Source organism: Balaenoptera ricei, chromosome X (genome assembly GCF_028023285.1).
Source record: "Balaenoptera ricei isolate mBalRic1 chromosome X, mBalRic1.hap2, whole genome shotgun sequence".
Lineage (NCBI taxonomy): Eukaryota > Metazoa > Chordata > Mammalia > Artiodactyla > Balaenopteridae > Balaenoptera > Balaenoptera ricei.
The window spans coordinates 50,575,907-50,588,966 of NC_082660.1; the positions used below are offsets into that span (position 1 = coordinate 50,575,907).

At 38.7% G+C, this 13,060-nt stretch overlaps 1 protein-coding gene across 1 annotated transcript; it reads left to right on the plus strand.

The window, feature by feature from the left end:
* Positions 1–7,861: 7,861 nt before the first annotated feature.
* On the plus strand, positions 7,862–11,144 carry UBQLN2 (ubiquilin 2). Its single transcript, XM_059911223.1, has one exon. The coding sequence runs from the start codon at positions 8,113–8,115 to the stop codon at positions 9,985–9,987; it is 1,875 nt and encodes a 624-aa protein (XP_059767206.1). The 5' UTR covers positions 7,862–8,112; the 3' UTR covers positions 9,988–11,144.
* The last annotated feature ends 1,916 nt before the right edge of the window (positions 11,145–13,060 follow it).

A 13,060-nucleotide genomic window follows, 5' to 3' on the forward strand; every position in this document is an offset into this window, starting at 1 on the left:
AAATTTAATTGAATATTCATTTGAGGGATTTTTTCCCTATTATTTTATTTAACCAAACATGAATAGTACTCATTGCTAGCAATTTTTTTCCTTTAAAATTTTTATTGATATAAGCACTAAAATATATAATAAATAAATGAATAGATGGGGATTAAAGGACTTTATTATAGTAATTTCCTTCCATCTTTAATTTCCTTGCAGATAATAGGCCAAAAATCACATAATTATCCATCTTCATAAATCATTTTAATCATTTATCAGCTGACAATTCAATTAGGTCCTCCTTCAATTTTGTCCAAGACAAAGAATTGGAAATTACAGACTTGCAAAATGATTTATTACGTAGTGTTTAGAGTCATTCACTTTCTCAGTGTGGACACCAATATGTACTTTAAATTTTCCCTTTGTAAACAAACTCAAGGTTTTCATCCCCAGAGGCAATGCAATATTGTCAAATCTTAGATGAATGACAGAAGTATGCCTTTATTTTGTAAAGCGGGAAAAGGTAAATTGCAAAAAGGGACATTTTCTAGCAGATCAATTTTAGGAAAGAAGCTATATGGAAATTGAGTATCTAGAAATTGATTCTCTTTAAGCTACTATCTTTATCCTCCTACTGTTTGAAAAGGCTTTGTGTAGACAAACTCAATTTGAAGACTTGCCATAGATAATACTGCTACCACTGCTGTATCTGGTGGAACAACTGATTTTTACCATTGAAATTGAGCAGAAACCTGTGGGCTCCCAGGCACAAAAGTCTTTCTGTGTCCCCTATTTCTTGTTTGTAGGAAATAGGCTTCATTCAACCCCATCTCATATCCTGCTCAACTCCCAGTGTTCAGTTGGAAGTTCCCAGTGTTCAGTTGGAAGTCTCATAGCTCTGATGGTAAATGACATGGAAAGATAAACTGAAGGAAAAGTAAGTATTGGCTGCTATCATCATCCTCTTCATCGTCACCATCATCGATGGAGTATTTGTGCCAATACAGACATATTTATACACTCCCCCAGGGTGAATACCCCACATTCTAATAAAGTGACACAAGTGTGTTCTTGGATTTTGCAACTCACCTCAGTGCTTCAGTGCTTCTACTCTTCAGGAGATAGAATGAGGGAAGGGATGGCTTGAACTCTTCCAGAAAGGGTCAAAAAACTCCAATGCCTATGGGACCAACTAGATAAGCAATTTAATAAAGTGGACTTGGTAGAGTCAGAGCACATGCCTTGTCTAAAAGGGACAGCCACTACTCAGCTCCAGTCAAACTGTGGCCCTTCAAGTGTATTAGTCTAATATAGCCATATCATCCAGTTTTAAAAGAAAAGCTTGAAATGTGGATTTGTATGGGAAATTTGCCAAGTATTAGGTGTTGGCAGGCCAAAGCCAGTCCATGAGTTGCCAGTTTGTAATTCATGTGCTAAAGTTTTAAGTGGGTATATAGCACCAGAATTTCTGAACATTCAAGAAAGCCTGACTTGTTCATTCTTTTTTATATGCAAACTAAATGAAAAATCAAGATTATTAGAAGATTACAGATACTATAGATTTAGAACAAGAATGATAGATGATTTGAATATACATCTCTAGAACATAATATGTATCTGCCAGGTATACTATCTTTGGTCTGATCCTTTACTGGTTTTTTTGCTTTTGTTTTTGTTTCTGTTTTTTTTTTTTTTTTTTTGGTCATAGTTTAACTTACCAAGGGTAAATTTATTTCATTTGTTTTATTTCAGAAGAGAGGGTGTGTCAGAGCAATTGATGCCTCTATCATGTATTTACTACAACTGTGAAATGTATGCATGTTAGTCCCAGTTTTGCTGATGAAGAAACTGAGATTCAGAAAAATGAAATGAACTGCACTAAGATCATACAGGCATAAGTGACCAAGCCAGAGTTGAAATCCTGGTCTTTTTGGCTTAAGTCTAGGCTCTTGCCATTGTACCACTCTGCTGTCTCTCTAGTTCTGCTTGTATTATTTGCCCCTATGTGCATCAGTAGGAGTGGGGAGCAACCATAGGATTTCCCTTAAATTCTGTAGATATACTCCATTTAATTAGTACAATCACTTCAAGACCCCAACAACAGAAATTACTTCCTCAAGATAAATTCCTAAAGAAGAATTACTCAGTAAAATTGTCTGCATGTTTTATTAAGCTTTCGGTGTTTATTAGCAAATTGTCCTTCAGATAAGTTGAACCTACCAAGTAACCTAATTCCCAGTAGGAATGAGGTCCTGTTTCCTCTAATAATAAGAACAATAATATCATTCATATAGTGCTTACTATGAATGGGGCACTGTTCTAAGTGCTTGACATATGTTAATTTATTTGATTTCCAGAAAGCTCATTTCACAGATGACAAATATCAAGGCACAGAAAAGTTAAATTACTTGCCCAACATCATGTAGTGAACAAGTGGAAGTAGTGGAACCAGGATTTGAAGCTAAGCAGTCTAGACTGACTATGTCAGGACTGAATATTATATTGTTCTCTTTAATTTAATAGACAAAATATTTCAGTTATATTAATTTGTATTTTTTTACTTAAAGAAGATAACATTTTTTTCTTTTTCTTTCCTCCCTCCCTTTTCCTTCCTTCCTTCCTTCCTGACTCTTTTTTCCCCTTTTGTGACATTAACATACTAATGTCTTCTGTCTATTTTTCTCTTGTGGTGTTCATTTAAAAAAATGATTTGTAAGAAGTGTGTTATGTCAAGAATATTAAGACTTCATGTGTTATAAATGTTGCAATTTCTTTTAGTTTGACTTTAACCTTTTAATTTTTATTGTATTTTTGACATATAGAATTTTAAAAATCCTTAGGAAATCTATCTTTCCATTTATGTTTTTTTGTTTTGTTTTAGAAAGGCCATAACCAAACCAAGGTTATATAAATATTTGCTATAATAGTTTTCTGCAAATTTTATGATTTCATTTTTTATCTAGAATTTATTTTGGCATTTAAGATGAAGATTCATGGATTCATGGAAAGTTTCACTCTTTCCACCTTTCCAACATGTTAGGGATTTATTGTGTTTCTCATGTCATTTTTGTCAGTTCAATGGTATTTGGTAAAGATAGGAGGTAAAAGCATAGGCTTAGTTGCCACCTTGAATAAGAAAGCTGATTTTAAAATAGTTAATTATTTCATGTCTTATTTTTTTTCTTACAAGTTTCTTACGTGACCTGTTAAGGTTTTCTACTTCTTGAATATACTTTGGTCATGTACACCTTCCTAGAAAGGTAATACAGTGATCCATTTTTCTTTGTCATTAGCAAAGATTTGCACAAAGTCTTTTCTCATGATTCTCAAAAATATACCCTTTATCTGTGATTAAATCTACTCATGGAATTCTAGTTTTCATGTAATTACCTTGTTGCTCTTTTCTTAAGTTTCCGCTGATTAATGTTGTGCTTCTCACTAACAAAGGCATGTTCATTTAACTGCTGGAATGCTAATTTTATTTAGTTGTAATTTAAAAAATTAAAGTGGATATATTTTGGACTAAAATGCAAAAAATAACATGATTTATAAGATAAATGAAGAGAATTCAAGATAATGTGCTTTTGGCCAAACTCGTTGAAACAGAGGGTAGAATGGTGGTTACCAGGGGCTGGGAGATGAGGGGAATTGGGGAGATGTTGGTCAAAGGCTATGAACTTCCAGTTACGAGATGAATAAGTTCCAGGGATCTAATGTACAGCATGGTGATTATAGCTAATAATGCTGTATTGTATACTTGAAAGTTGCTAAGAGAATAGATCTTAAATGTTCTCACCACAAAAAAGAAAAGGTCATTATGTGACCTGATAATGCTGCAATGGTAATCATTTTTCAATATATACGTATATCAAATCAATGGGCTGTACACCTTAAGTTTACACAGTGTTATATGTCAACTATATCTCAATAAATCTGGGGTGGAGAGAGAAAACAATGGCCAAAATAACACTAAATCTCTATCTACTGAGCCCAAACTGTGGTCTTCCTCCACCTCCCATGGGGAGACCTCTTTGACAAAGTCTTTCAGTTTCTCAGAAATTACCCTCTATGGAAGAACTCAGGATGATTGCTATTTATTGTTTTTTTTTTTTTTTTAATTTATTTACTTTTGGCTGTGTTGGGTCTTCACTGCTTCGTGTGGACTTTCTCTAGTTGTGGTGAGCAGGGGCTACCCTTCGTTGTGGTGTGCGGGCTTCTGATTGCGGTGGCTTCTCTTGTTGCGGAGCACGGGCTCTAGGTGTGTGGGATTCAGTAGTTGTGGCAAACGGGCTTAGTTGCTCCGTGGCATGTGGGATGTTCCTGAAGCAGGGATCGAACCCGTGTCCCCTGCATTGGCAGGTGGATTCTTAACCATTGCACCACCAGGGATAAAGAGCTTACAGTAGGAAAAAAAAAAAAAAAAAGAAATGTGCTTTTAGGAGAATTCAGGAAGAGGATGAGTGTGCTTTTGCCCGTGCTGTGTTCCTTGGTGAGAGACTTGTAAGAGAATCACCTAATTATAATGGTTTATCTATTTGACTTGTTCTTCAAAGACCTTCTTAGATTTTCTTAGCAAATTTCATTTTTTGAGTCTGTTAAGTCATTAATGTTTGATTTTTATCATTTTGTAGCCATCACCCTGCTTCCCTCTTTTTTCTGTTGTCCTCTTTATTTGAAAGCCTAATTAATTTTTTCTCTCTCTATTCTTTGGTATTTAAGATCTTTGAGTGTATAAATTTGACTCTGAGCTCATTCACATAGTTAAATCAAATACCACTAAATTGAAGCTTGATAAGAATGCAGATTCCTGAGCACCACTTATATTTTGGTAGGTTTGGAGTGGGGTCTAGAAATCCGTATTTTTGAATGAGATCCTCAGATCACATATAGGGAAATCCCATCATAATTATGAATGTTTATGTTCTTATTATCATTATTTTTCTGAATTCACTCTAATAAGAACTTTGATTTGCACTTTGTCCCAAAAGTGCTTAATTCTGTTTTAATTTTCAAGTGGTTGAGTTTTTCATTCACAGTTTCATTATTAATATCTAGTTTTGTTCTACTGAGATCAAGGAAGATGACCTGTGATACTTTCTTAATTTTTTTCTTTTTTGAGAAAATTAAAAATCTAAAAAAAATATAAAATAGTATTATAACAAATACTCATATCGCTACCACCTAGAATTAACTCTTGTTATTCTGCCATATTCGCTTCCATTTAAAAGAGAAAATATATTTTTAGAGATTTAATTAAATTTCCTTTTAATTACTGTCCTGTGTCCTATTTCATTTCCTCTTCCTCATGGGTGCAAATTTGGTATGAATCATTCTAGTATATTTTCAATAGCTTCACATACATATGAATGCATCTATAAACACCATAGAGTGTTTTGCTAATTAATTAGGTTTTTGAGATCTATATATATAAATATATTTAGATCTAGTTCATTCCTTTTATCTTCTGTATTCTAATAATCACATTAATCACACTATATTAATCCATCCCCCTATTGAGAGACATCATATACTTATATTTTTTTCTTATCTTGAGATTTACTAAAGCATTTGTGGCCTAAATGCTATTAAATGTTGACTGGATACTATGGGGAAAAGGTACTTTTTTGCACGGTATAAACCAGAATTAGAAATTTATACATAAATTTGAAATTATTCATTCTATTATTCAAGGGCTAGATCTTTATTTCTCCTACTTAATCTGTAACTAAATTAGATACATGTGTTAATAGCTGCCACTACTATTGTGTGCCTGTCAATTTCTACCTATAATTTCTCACCAAAATACCTTCTCATTTTTAAAAGTTGTAAACGCAGTGCATACTTATAAAAGCCATCAGAATTTTTTAAATTTTATTTTAAAAAAAGGAACAGGGGACTTCCCTGTTGGCACAGTGGTTAAGAATCTGCCTGCCAATGCAGGGGTCACGGGTTTGATCCCTGGTCTGGGAAGATTCCACATGCTGAGGAGCAACTAAGCCCTGTGCTACAACTACTGAGCCTGCGCTCTAGAGCCTGCGTGCCACAACTACTGAGCCGCGTGCCACAACTACTGAAGGCCGTGCGTCTAGAGCCCGTGCTTCGCAACAAGAGAAGCCACTGCAATGAGAAGCCCGTGCACCACAACGAAGAGTAGCCCCCGCTTGCCGCAACTAGAGAAAGCCCTCATGCAGCAACGAAGACCCAACTCAGCAAAAAAAAAAAAGGAACAGTTATTCATAATTTTAGCACCAAGTAATAACCACCATTAACATACTTGTGTATAGTGTTCCAGGTTTCTTTTTATACATACACATACATTGTCTTTAAAGACAGTTTACACATACAAACTGTTTATAAAAAATAGTTTTAAAATAAAAATATACTTACTGTATTTTTTGGTACTGAAACATATGTGATTGTATAATTTCTAACTGTATGGACATATATAAAACTGAAAGTGAAAATACTCTGTAATTTTCCTGTAACTACCATTTATTTCATGTACACTTTTTTTTTTAATTAATTAATTTATTTATTTTTGGCTGTGTTGGGTCTTCGTTTCTGTGCCAGGGCTCTCTCTAGTTGCGGCGAGCAGGGGCCACTCTTCATCGCGGTGCGCGGGCCTCTCACTATCGCGGCCTCTCTTGTTGCGGAGCACAGGCTCCAGACGCGCAGGCTCAGTAACTGTGGCTCACGGGCCCAGTTGCTCTGCGGCATGTGGGATCCTCCCAGACCAGGGCTCGAACCCGTGTCCCCCGCACTGGCAGGCGGAGTTTCAACTGCTGCGCCACCAGGGAAGCCCTCATGTACACTTTTTATCATACAAATTAACCACCCATTTCTTAAACAGTGAATATTATTTTTTTGTATGGTAATATCATAATATATCTGACCAATCCTGTGTAAAGAGACACTGATTATCTTTTAAAATATTTTTTTTAAATGCTGCAGTGCACGTACATTTTATACATATGTACTTTTGTGTCCTTATCCAATTATTTTCATAGGTGAGGTCTCTAAATTAGGCATTTCCAAATAAAGGTGGAAATATTTAAAATGTTTACATATATGTTAAAATTGCCTTAAGATAACAACTTACACTTCAATTGGCATGACAGTTCATTTTCTCAGCTCTCTCTCAATGATAAGGTTTATTATTTTTCATCTTTGCCAATATAAGACAGAAGAAGAATCTCATTGTTTTAATTTGAAATTCTTTGATTGCTAGTGAGCTTAATCATCCTTTTATACGCCCATTGGCCATTTGCACTTTTTTTGTAAAATGCAGGCTCTTGCCCAGTCCTCTTCCCTTCCCCCAAGGAGGGGGAGTTCATCTTTTCCTTTTTGCTTTGTCAGAGTTCTTTGGTTCTCATTTTTGATCTTTTACTTCGGGTCAGTTTGATTCAGGCTTTCATCTTTTCACTTCACTGCCTGATGGTATATATATATATATATATATTCTCATTAGTCTTTAATGTCCTTTATAGAAGCTGGCTCCCTTTCCTCTCTTCCTCCTTCCTTCCCTCTCTTTTGTCTTCTGTTGTCCCTTTGTTTCTTTCTCTCTGTTTCTCTCTCTCTCCGTCATCTTTTTTTTTTTTTTTCAGTACATAAGTTTTTAATTTTGACCGAGTCGACTCTATCATCCTGGGCCTGGCGCCGCGTCAGCAGAGGGGGGCGGGGAGGCGAGCGCGGAACTGGGGGAGGGGAAGGGGCGGGGAGGAGCGGGCGGAGCAGCTGCGGGAGCTGCTGGGAGACCGCGCGGTGGGATCACACGGCGGCGGCGGCGGCGGCGGCGGCGGCGGCGGCGGCGGCGGCGGCGGCGGCGGCGGCGGCGGCGGCGGCGGCGGCGGCGGCGGCGGCGGCGGCGGCGGCGGCGGCGGCGGCGGCGGCGGCGGCGGCCCAGAGATCTGAGCGGCAAGACCTCGGCCCGCGGCCTACTCGGAGCCCTCTCTCCACCGGAGGACCAGGGATCTGCTGTCTTCAACACAGAGGTACCGTGCTCCGCGCTCCCCGCCCAGCCCGGCCCAGCCTGCTGCGGCGGTGCCTCCTTCCTTCCTTCTTCCCTCGCTCTCTCTCTCGCCCGCCCGCCCGCCCGCGCCTTCCCTGTCTGCCTGCGTCACTGCGGCCGCCATGGCTGAGAACGGCGAGAGCAGCGGCCCCCCGCGCCCCTCCCGCGGCTCTGCTGCGGCCCAAGGCTCTGCCTCTGCCCCGGCGGAGCCCAAAATTATCAAAGTCACTGTGAAGACCCCCAAAGAGAAAGAGGAGTTCGCAGTGCCCGAGAACAGCTCAGTCCAGCAGTTTAAGGAAGCGATTTCGAAACGCTTCAAATCCCAAACGGATCAGCTAGTGCTGATTTTTGCCGGAAAAATCTTAAAAGATCAAGATACCTTGATTCAGCATGGCATCCATGATGGACTGACTGTTCATCTTGTCATCAAAAGCCAGAACCGACCTCAGGGCCAGTCCACCCAGCCTAGTAATGCCGCGGGAACTAATACTACCACCGCGTCGACTCCCAGGAGTAACTCCACACCTATTTCCACAAATAGCAACCCGTTTGGGTTGGGGAGCCTGGGAGGACTTGCAGGCCTTAGCAGCCTGGGCTTGAGCTCGACCAACTTCTCTGAGCTCCAGAACCAGATGCAGCAGCAGCTCCTGTCCAGCCCTGAGATGATGATCCAAATCATGGAAAATCCCTTTGTTCAGAGCATGCTTTCGAATCCTGATCTGATGAGGCAGCTCATTATGGCCAATCCACAGATGCAACAATTGATTCAGAGAAACCCAGAAATCAGTCATCTGCTCAACAACCCAGATATAATGAGGCAGACCCTCGAAATCGCCAGGAATCCAGCTATGATGCAAGAAATGATGAGAAATCAAGACCTGGCTCTCAGCAATCTTGAAAGCATCCCAGGTGGCTACAATGCTTTACGGCGCATGTACACTGACATTCAAGAACCCATGCTGAATGCCGCACAAGAGCAGTTTGGGGGTAATCCGTTTGCCTCGGTGGGGAGCAGTTCCTCCTCTGGGGAAGGTACGCAGCCTTCCCGCACAGAAAATCGCGATCCACTACCCAATCCGTGGGCGCCACCACCGGCTACCCAGAGTTCTGCGACCACCAGCACAACAACGAGCAGTGGCAGTGGATCTGGCACTAGCTCTAGCAGTGCTACGGGGAACACAGTGGCTGCAGCTAATTATGTCGCCAGCATCTTCAGCACCCCAGGAATGCAGAGCTTGCTGCAACAGATAACTGAAAACCCCCAGCTGATCCAGAATATGCTGTCTGCACCCTATATGAGAAGCATGATGCAGTCGCTGACCCAGAATCCAGATTTGGCTGCACAGATGATGCTGAATAGCCCTGTGTTTACTGCAAATCCTCAGCTTCAGGAGCAGATGCGTCCACAGCTCCCTGCTTTCCTGCAGCAGATGCAAAATCCAGACACACTCTCAGCCATGTCGAACCCAAGAGCAATGCAGGCTTTAATGCAGATCCAGCAGGGGCTACAGACATTAGCCACTGAAGCACCTGGCCTCATTCCAAGCTTCACTCCAGGTGTCGGGGTGGGGGTGCTGGGAACAGCTATAGGCCCTGTAGGCCCAGTCACACCCATAGGCCCCATTGGCCCCATAGTCCCGTTTACTCCCATAGGCCCCATTGGACCCATAGGACCCACTGGCCCTGCAGGTCCCCCTGGCTCCACTGGCTCAGGCGCCCCCCCTGGGCCCACTGTATCTAGCTCTGCACCCAGTGAAACTACGAGCCCAACATCGGAATCTGGACCCAACCAGCAGTTCATTCAGCAAATGGTGCAGGCTCTGGCTGGAGCAAATCCTCCGCAGCTGCCGAATCCAGAAGTCAGATTTCAACAACAACTGGAACAGCTCAACGCAATGGGGTTCTTAAACCGGGAAGCAAACTTGCAGGCTCTAATAGCAACAGGAGGCGACATCAATGCAGCCATTGAGAGGCTGCTGGGTTCCCAGCCATCGTAATTACATTTCTATACCTTGAAAAAATGTATCTTATTTTTGATAATGGCTCTTAAATCTTTAAACACACAAAATTGTACTTTACTTTCACTTTGATTCTTTTAACTCTGTCTAGTTATAAATTAAATATGCATTTTAAGGTGGAGTCCTTTCCTACCTCTTTGTTTCCTCCCCCCCTCCCTCCCTTCTCTCCTCCCTTCCCTCTTCCCTTCCTCCCTCCCTCCCTCCCTCCGTCCCTTCCTTCCTTCCTTCCTTCCTTCCTTCCTTCCTTCCTTCCTTCCTTCCTTCTCTGTTTTGAATGGTGGGAATCAATGCCGTTTCACTCAAAGGTGTTGCATGCAAACACTTCTGCTTTTATTGTGAGTTTTGGAAACAGGTATCAACCTTTACAGTTGGGTGAACAAGTTTTGTTCTACAGATGTCCAATTTATTTGCATTTTAAACATTATCCTATGATAGTAATTAAATGTAGAATGAAAATATTAAAAACATAAATTAATTGAAGCTCTCTAATTTGTGGTACAATATTGCTTATTGTGACTTTGGCATGTATTTTTGCTAGCAAAATGCTGTAAGATTTATACCATTTGATCTTTTTTGCTATATTTATACACAGTACAGTAAGCACAATTGGAACTGTACATCTAGAAATATTACAACAGAATCTCTGAGCAGAATATGTATAACCAAAATGAGAAAGGATATAAGAAATATTTCTGGAGCTCGGTATATCTCACAATTTTGTAGAATCTTACAGCATCTTTGATAAACTTTTCAGTGGAAATGTTGGCTAGGCAAGTTCAGTTAAAATATAGTAGAAATGTTTATCCTGGTATCTCTAAGTATACATTTAATTGTACAGAAAACTTACAGTGTGACATTGTGTCAACATTTGCAAATTGATTGTATATGATCTTAATCTTAGTGCAGCCTGAAGGATCAGTATAGTAATGCCAGGAAAGTGCTTTTTTTAAGACTTCCTTCTCAGCTTCTCCCGTAAAGAGACCCTAATACGCATTTTGATTTGTAATTGGAAATGTAACTTTCACTGAAAATGTCATGTGACGTTTGCATTACTTTTAACTGCTGTGTATAAAGGAAACTGTATCTTTTGATTCTATCAGTTATTTCTCTTGTGCACAGGGAAAAATGCATTAAAAATGACTAAAAAAATAAAAAAATTAAAAATGGATAAATCTTTTCCTTTTTGCCTTCTGGCCCTAGGATCATGTTTAGAAGGATTGCCAACCCCAAGATTATATAAATCTTATCCTGTATTTCTCTAATTTTGATGGTTTTGTTTTTTAAAAAAAGTTCCTTTGCCCTGTCTGGAATTATTTTGATGTATAGATTTAGGTATTCTAACTTTTTTTTTCCCCCAAAGGGTAGACAGTTGTTACCTGGTTTTTATCTCATTGTCCTCATCCCCCCCTCCATTTGCAATGTCATACATATATATACTTTATTCTGTGTTTGAATTCTCTTTAGTACCACTGAACATTGTATGTAGCCCCAGTACACCAGCCTGTAGTTATTGAGTTAGAAATGACTTCATATCTCTTAGGGCAAGTCCTCCTTTTGATCTTATTTATTTTTATTTTTCACAATTTTCTAATGATTCCAACGTGTTTATTTTACCAGATGAACTTTACAGTTATTAGATTTCCCTCCCCCCCAAAAAAAAATAAATTGGGAATTTGATTAGGATTGTCTTAAATTGATACGATAGTGAGAAGTACAGAATTACAGTGCTCTCCAGAAACATGATATATTGCCTCATTTTTAAAAAGCTTTTACATCCTTCTGGAGAGTTTTATTTATTTAAGTCCCATATAATTTGTAATAAATGTATTCCTAGGTAATACAGATATATGGGAAACAATACTGCAATTGGGAGCTCTTATTCAGTGTGTTACCTATGTGGTCATTTTTGCTATATAGGGGAAGAATGTATTTTCATAGATTAATTTTAAGTTGGCAGTTTACTGGAATCTATTAAATTCAGAGACATTCAGTTGATCCTTTTGAGTTTTTCCTGGTAAGCAATCATATCAATGATAAGTTATAATGATAGGTTATTTTCAAAATTTATAACATAGGTTCTGATGGCATGGGTTAAACAATTCCAGAATAGTGCTAAAGAAGAAAAGTGGCAGTGGCATTCTTGTCTTGTTTCTCATTTTAACCAGACTGTGTTTGCTGCAGCAATTCTAAATTGCATTTTTGAAAAACCATTCCTCTGGGAGATGGTCAAATAAGTTTGCAAAATGCTGTATACTATAGCCCCTCTTAGAGAGTCATTAGGCAGTAAATTTTGACTAGTATTATTTTTTTTAAAAGGAGTATGTTCTTTAAAAGAGTAAAAACTATTTAATCTTATCTAACTCAGCATTTCCTAAACTTATTTGAGTAAAGAACAACTATTTTCTCTTTTAAACACCCTAATAACATTTGGCATATCAATGTTCCTCAGAACATCAAGTTAGGAAATGGTGATTTATTATTTCACTGCTGTATGATGCTGGGTGTTTACGATAATTACAATAGCAAAGTCTGCCATAATAAATTTAAGAATTTTTATGACATGAAAGATTTTATAGGAAAATCAATATAAAAATAAGCCAGTAACATAGAAAATAGCAATAAATCAATAGCTATAGGAAAAACTGGATGTTTTCTGGGGCCTGGCTCAGACAATTTAACAGGTAAATTTCTTTCAGGCATTCAAGGAACAGAGAATTCCTTAATTACCCTTGCCAAATGTTTCTCTACCTTTTAATACATTTTGTTTTCTCCCTGAAAAGGTCCAAGTCTTTAATTTATTAATTCTATTTTTTGGTTGTATTTTTCCTTTCCAGTTAATTAATTTTTGTTTATAACTTTACCCTTTAAAAAAATTTTTAAAACTGTTCGTCTCTTACATGATATAATTTCCTCTTATTATCTTGCAAGTTCTTTTCATAGGCTCTGTTTTTGTTTTGGGTTTTATCTACTGTTAATTCACAGTTTATCCATTTATTCATCATTGAATAAGAAGGGCATATCCTAACCTGCTGTCTCTCTCCCTCCAATAAGA

Bases quoted from the DNA above. Each gene is read 5' to 3' on its own strand.
- UBQLN2 (XM_059911223.1), top strand. From the start codon at position 8,113: ATGGCTGAGAACGGCGAGAGCAGCGGCCCCCCGCGCCCCTCCCGCGGC.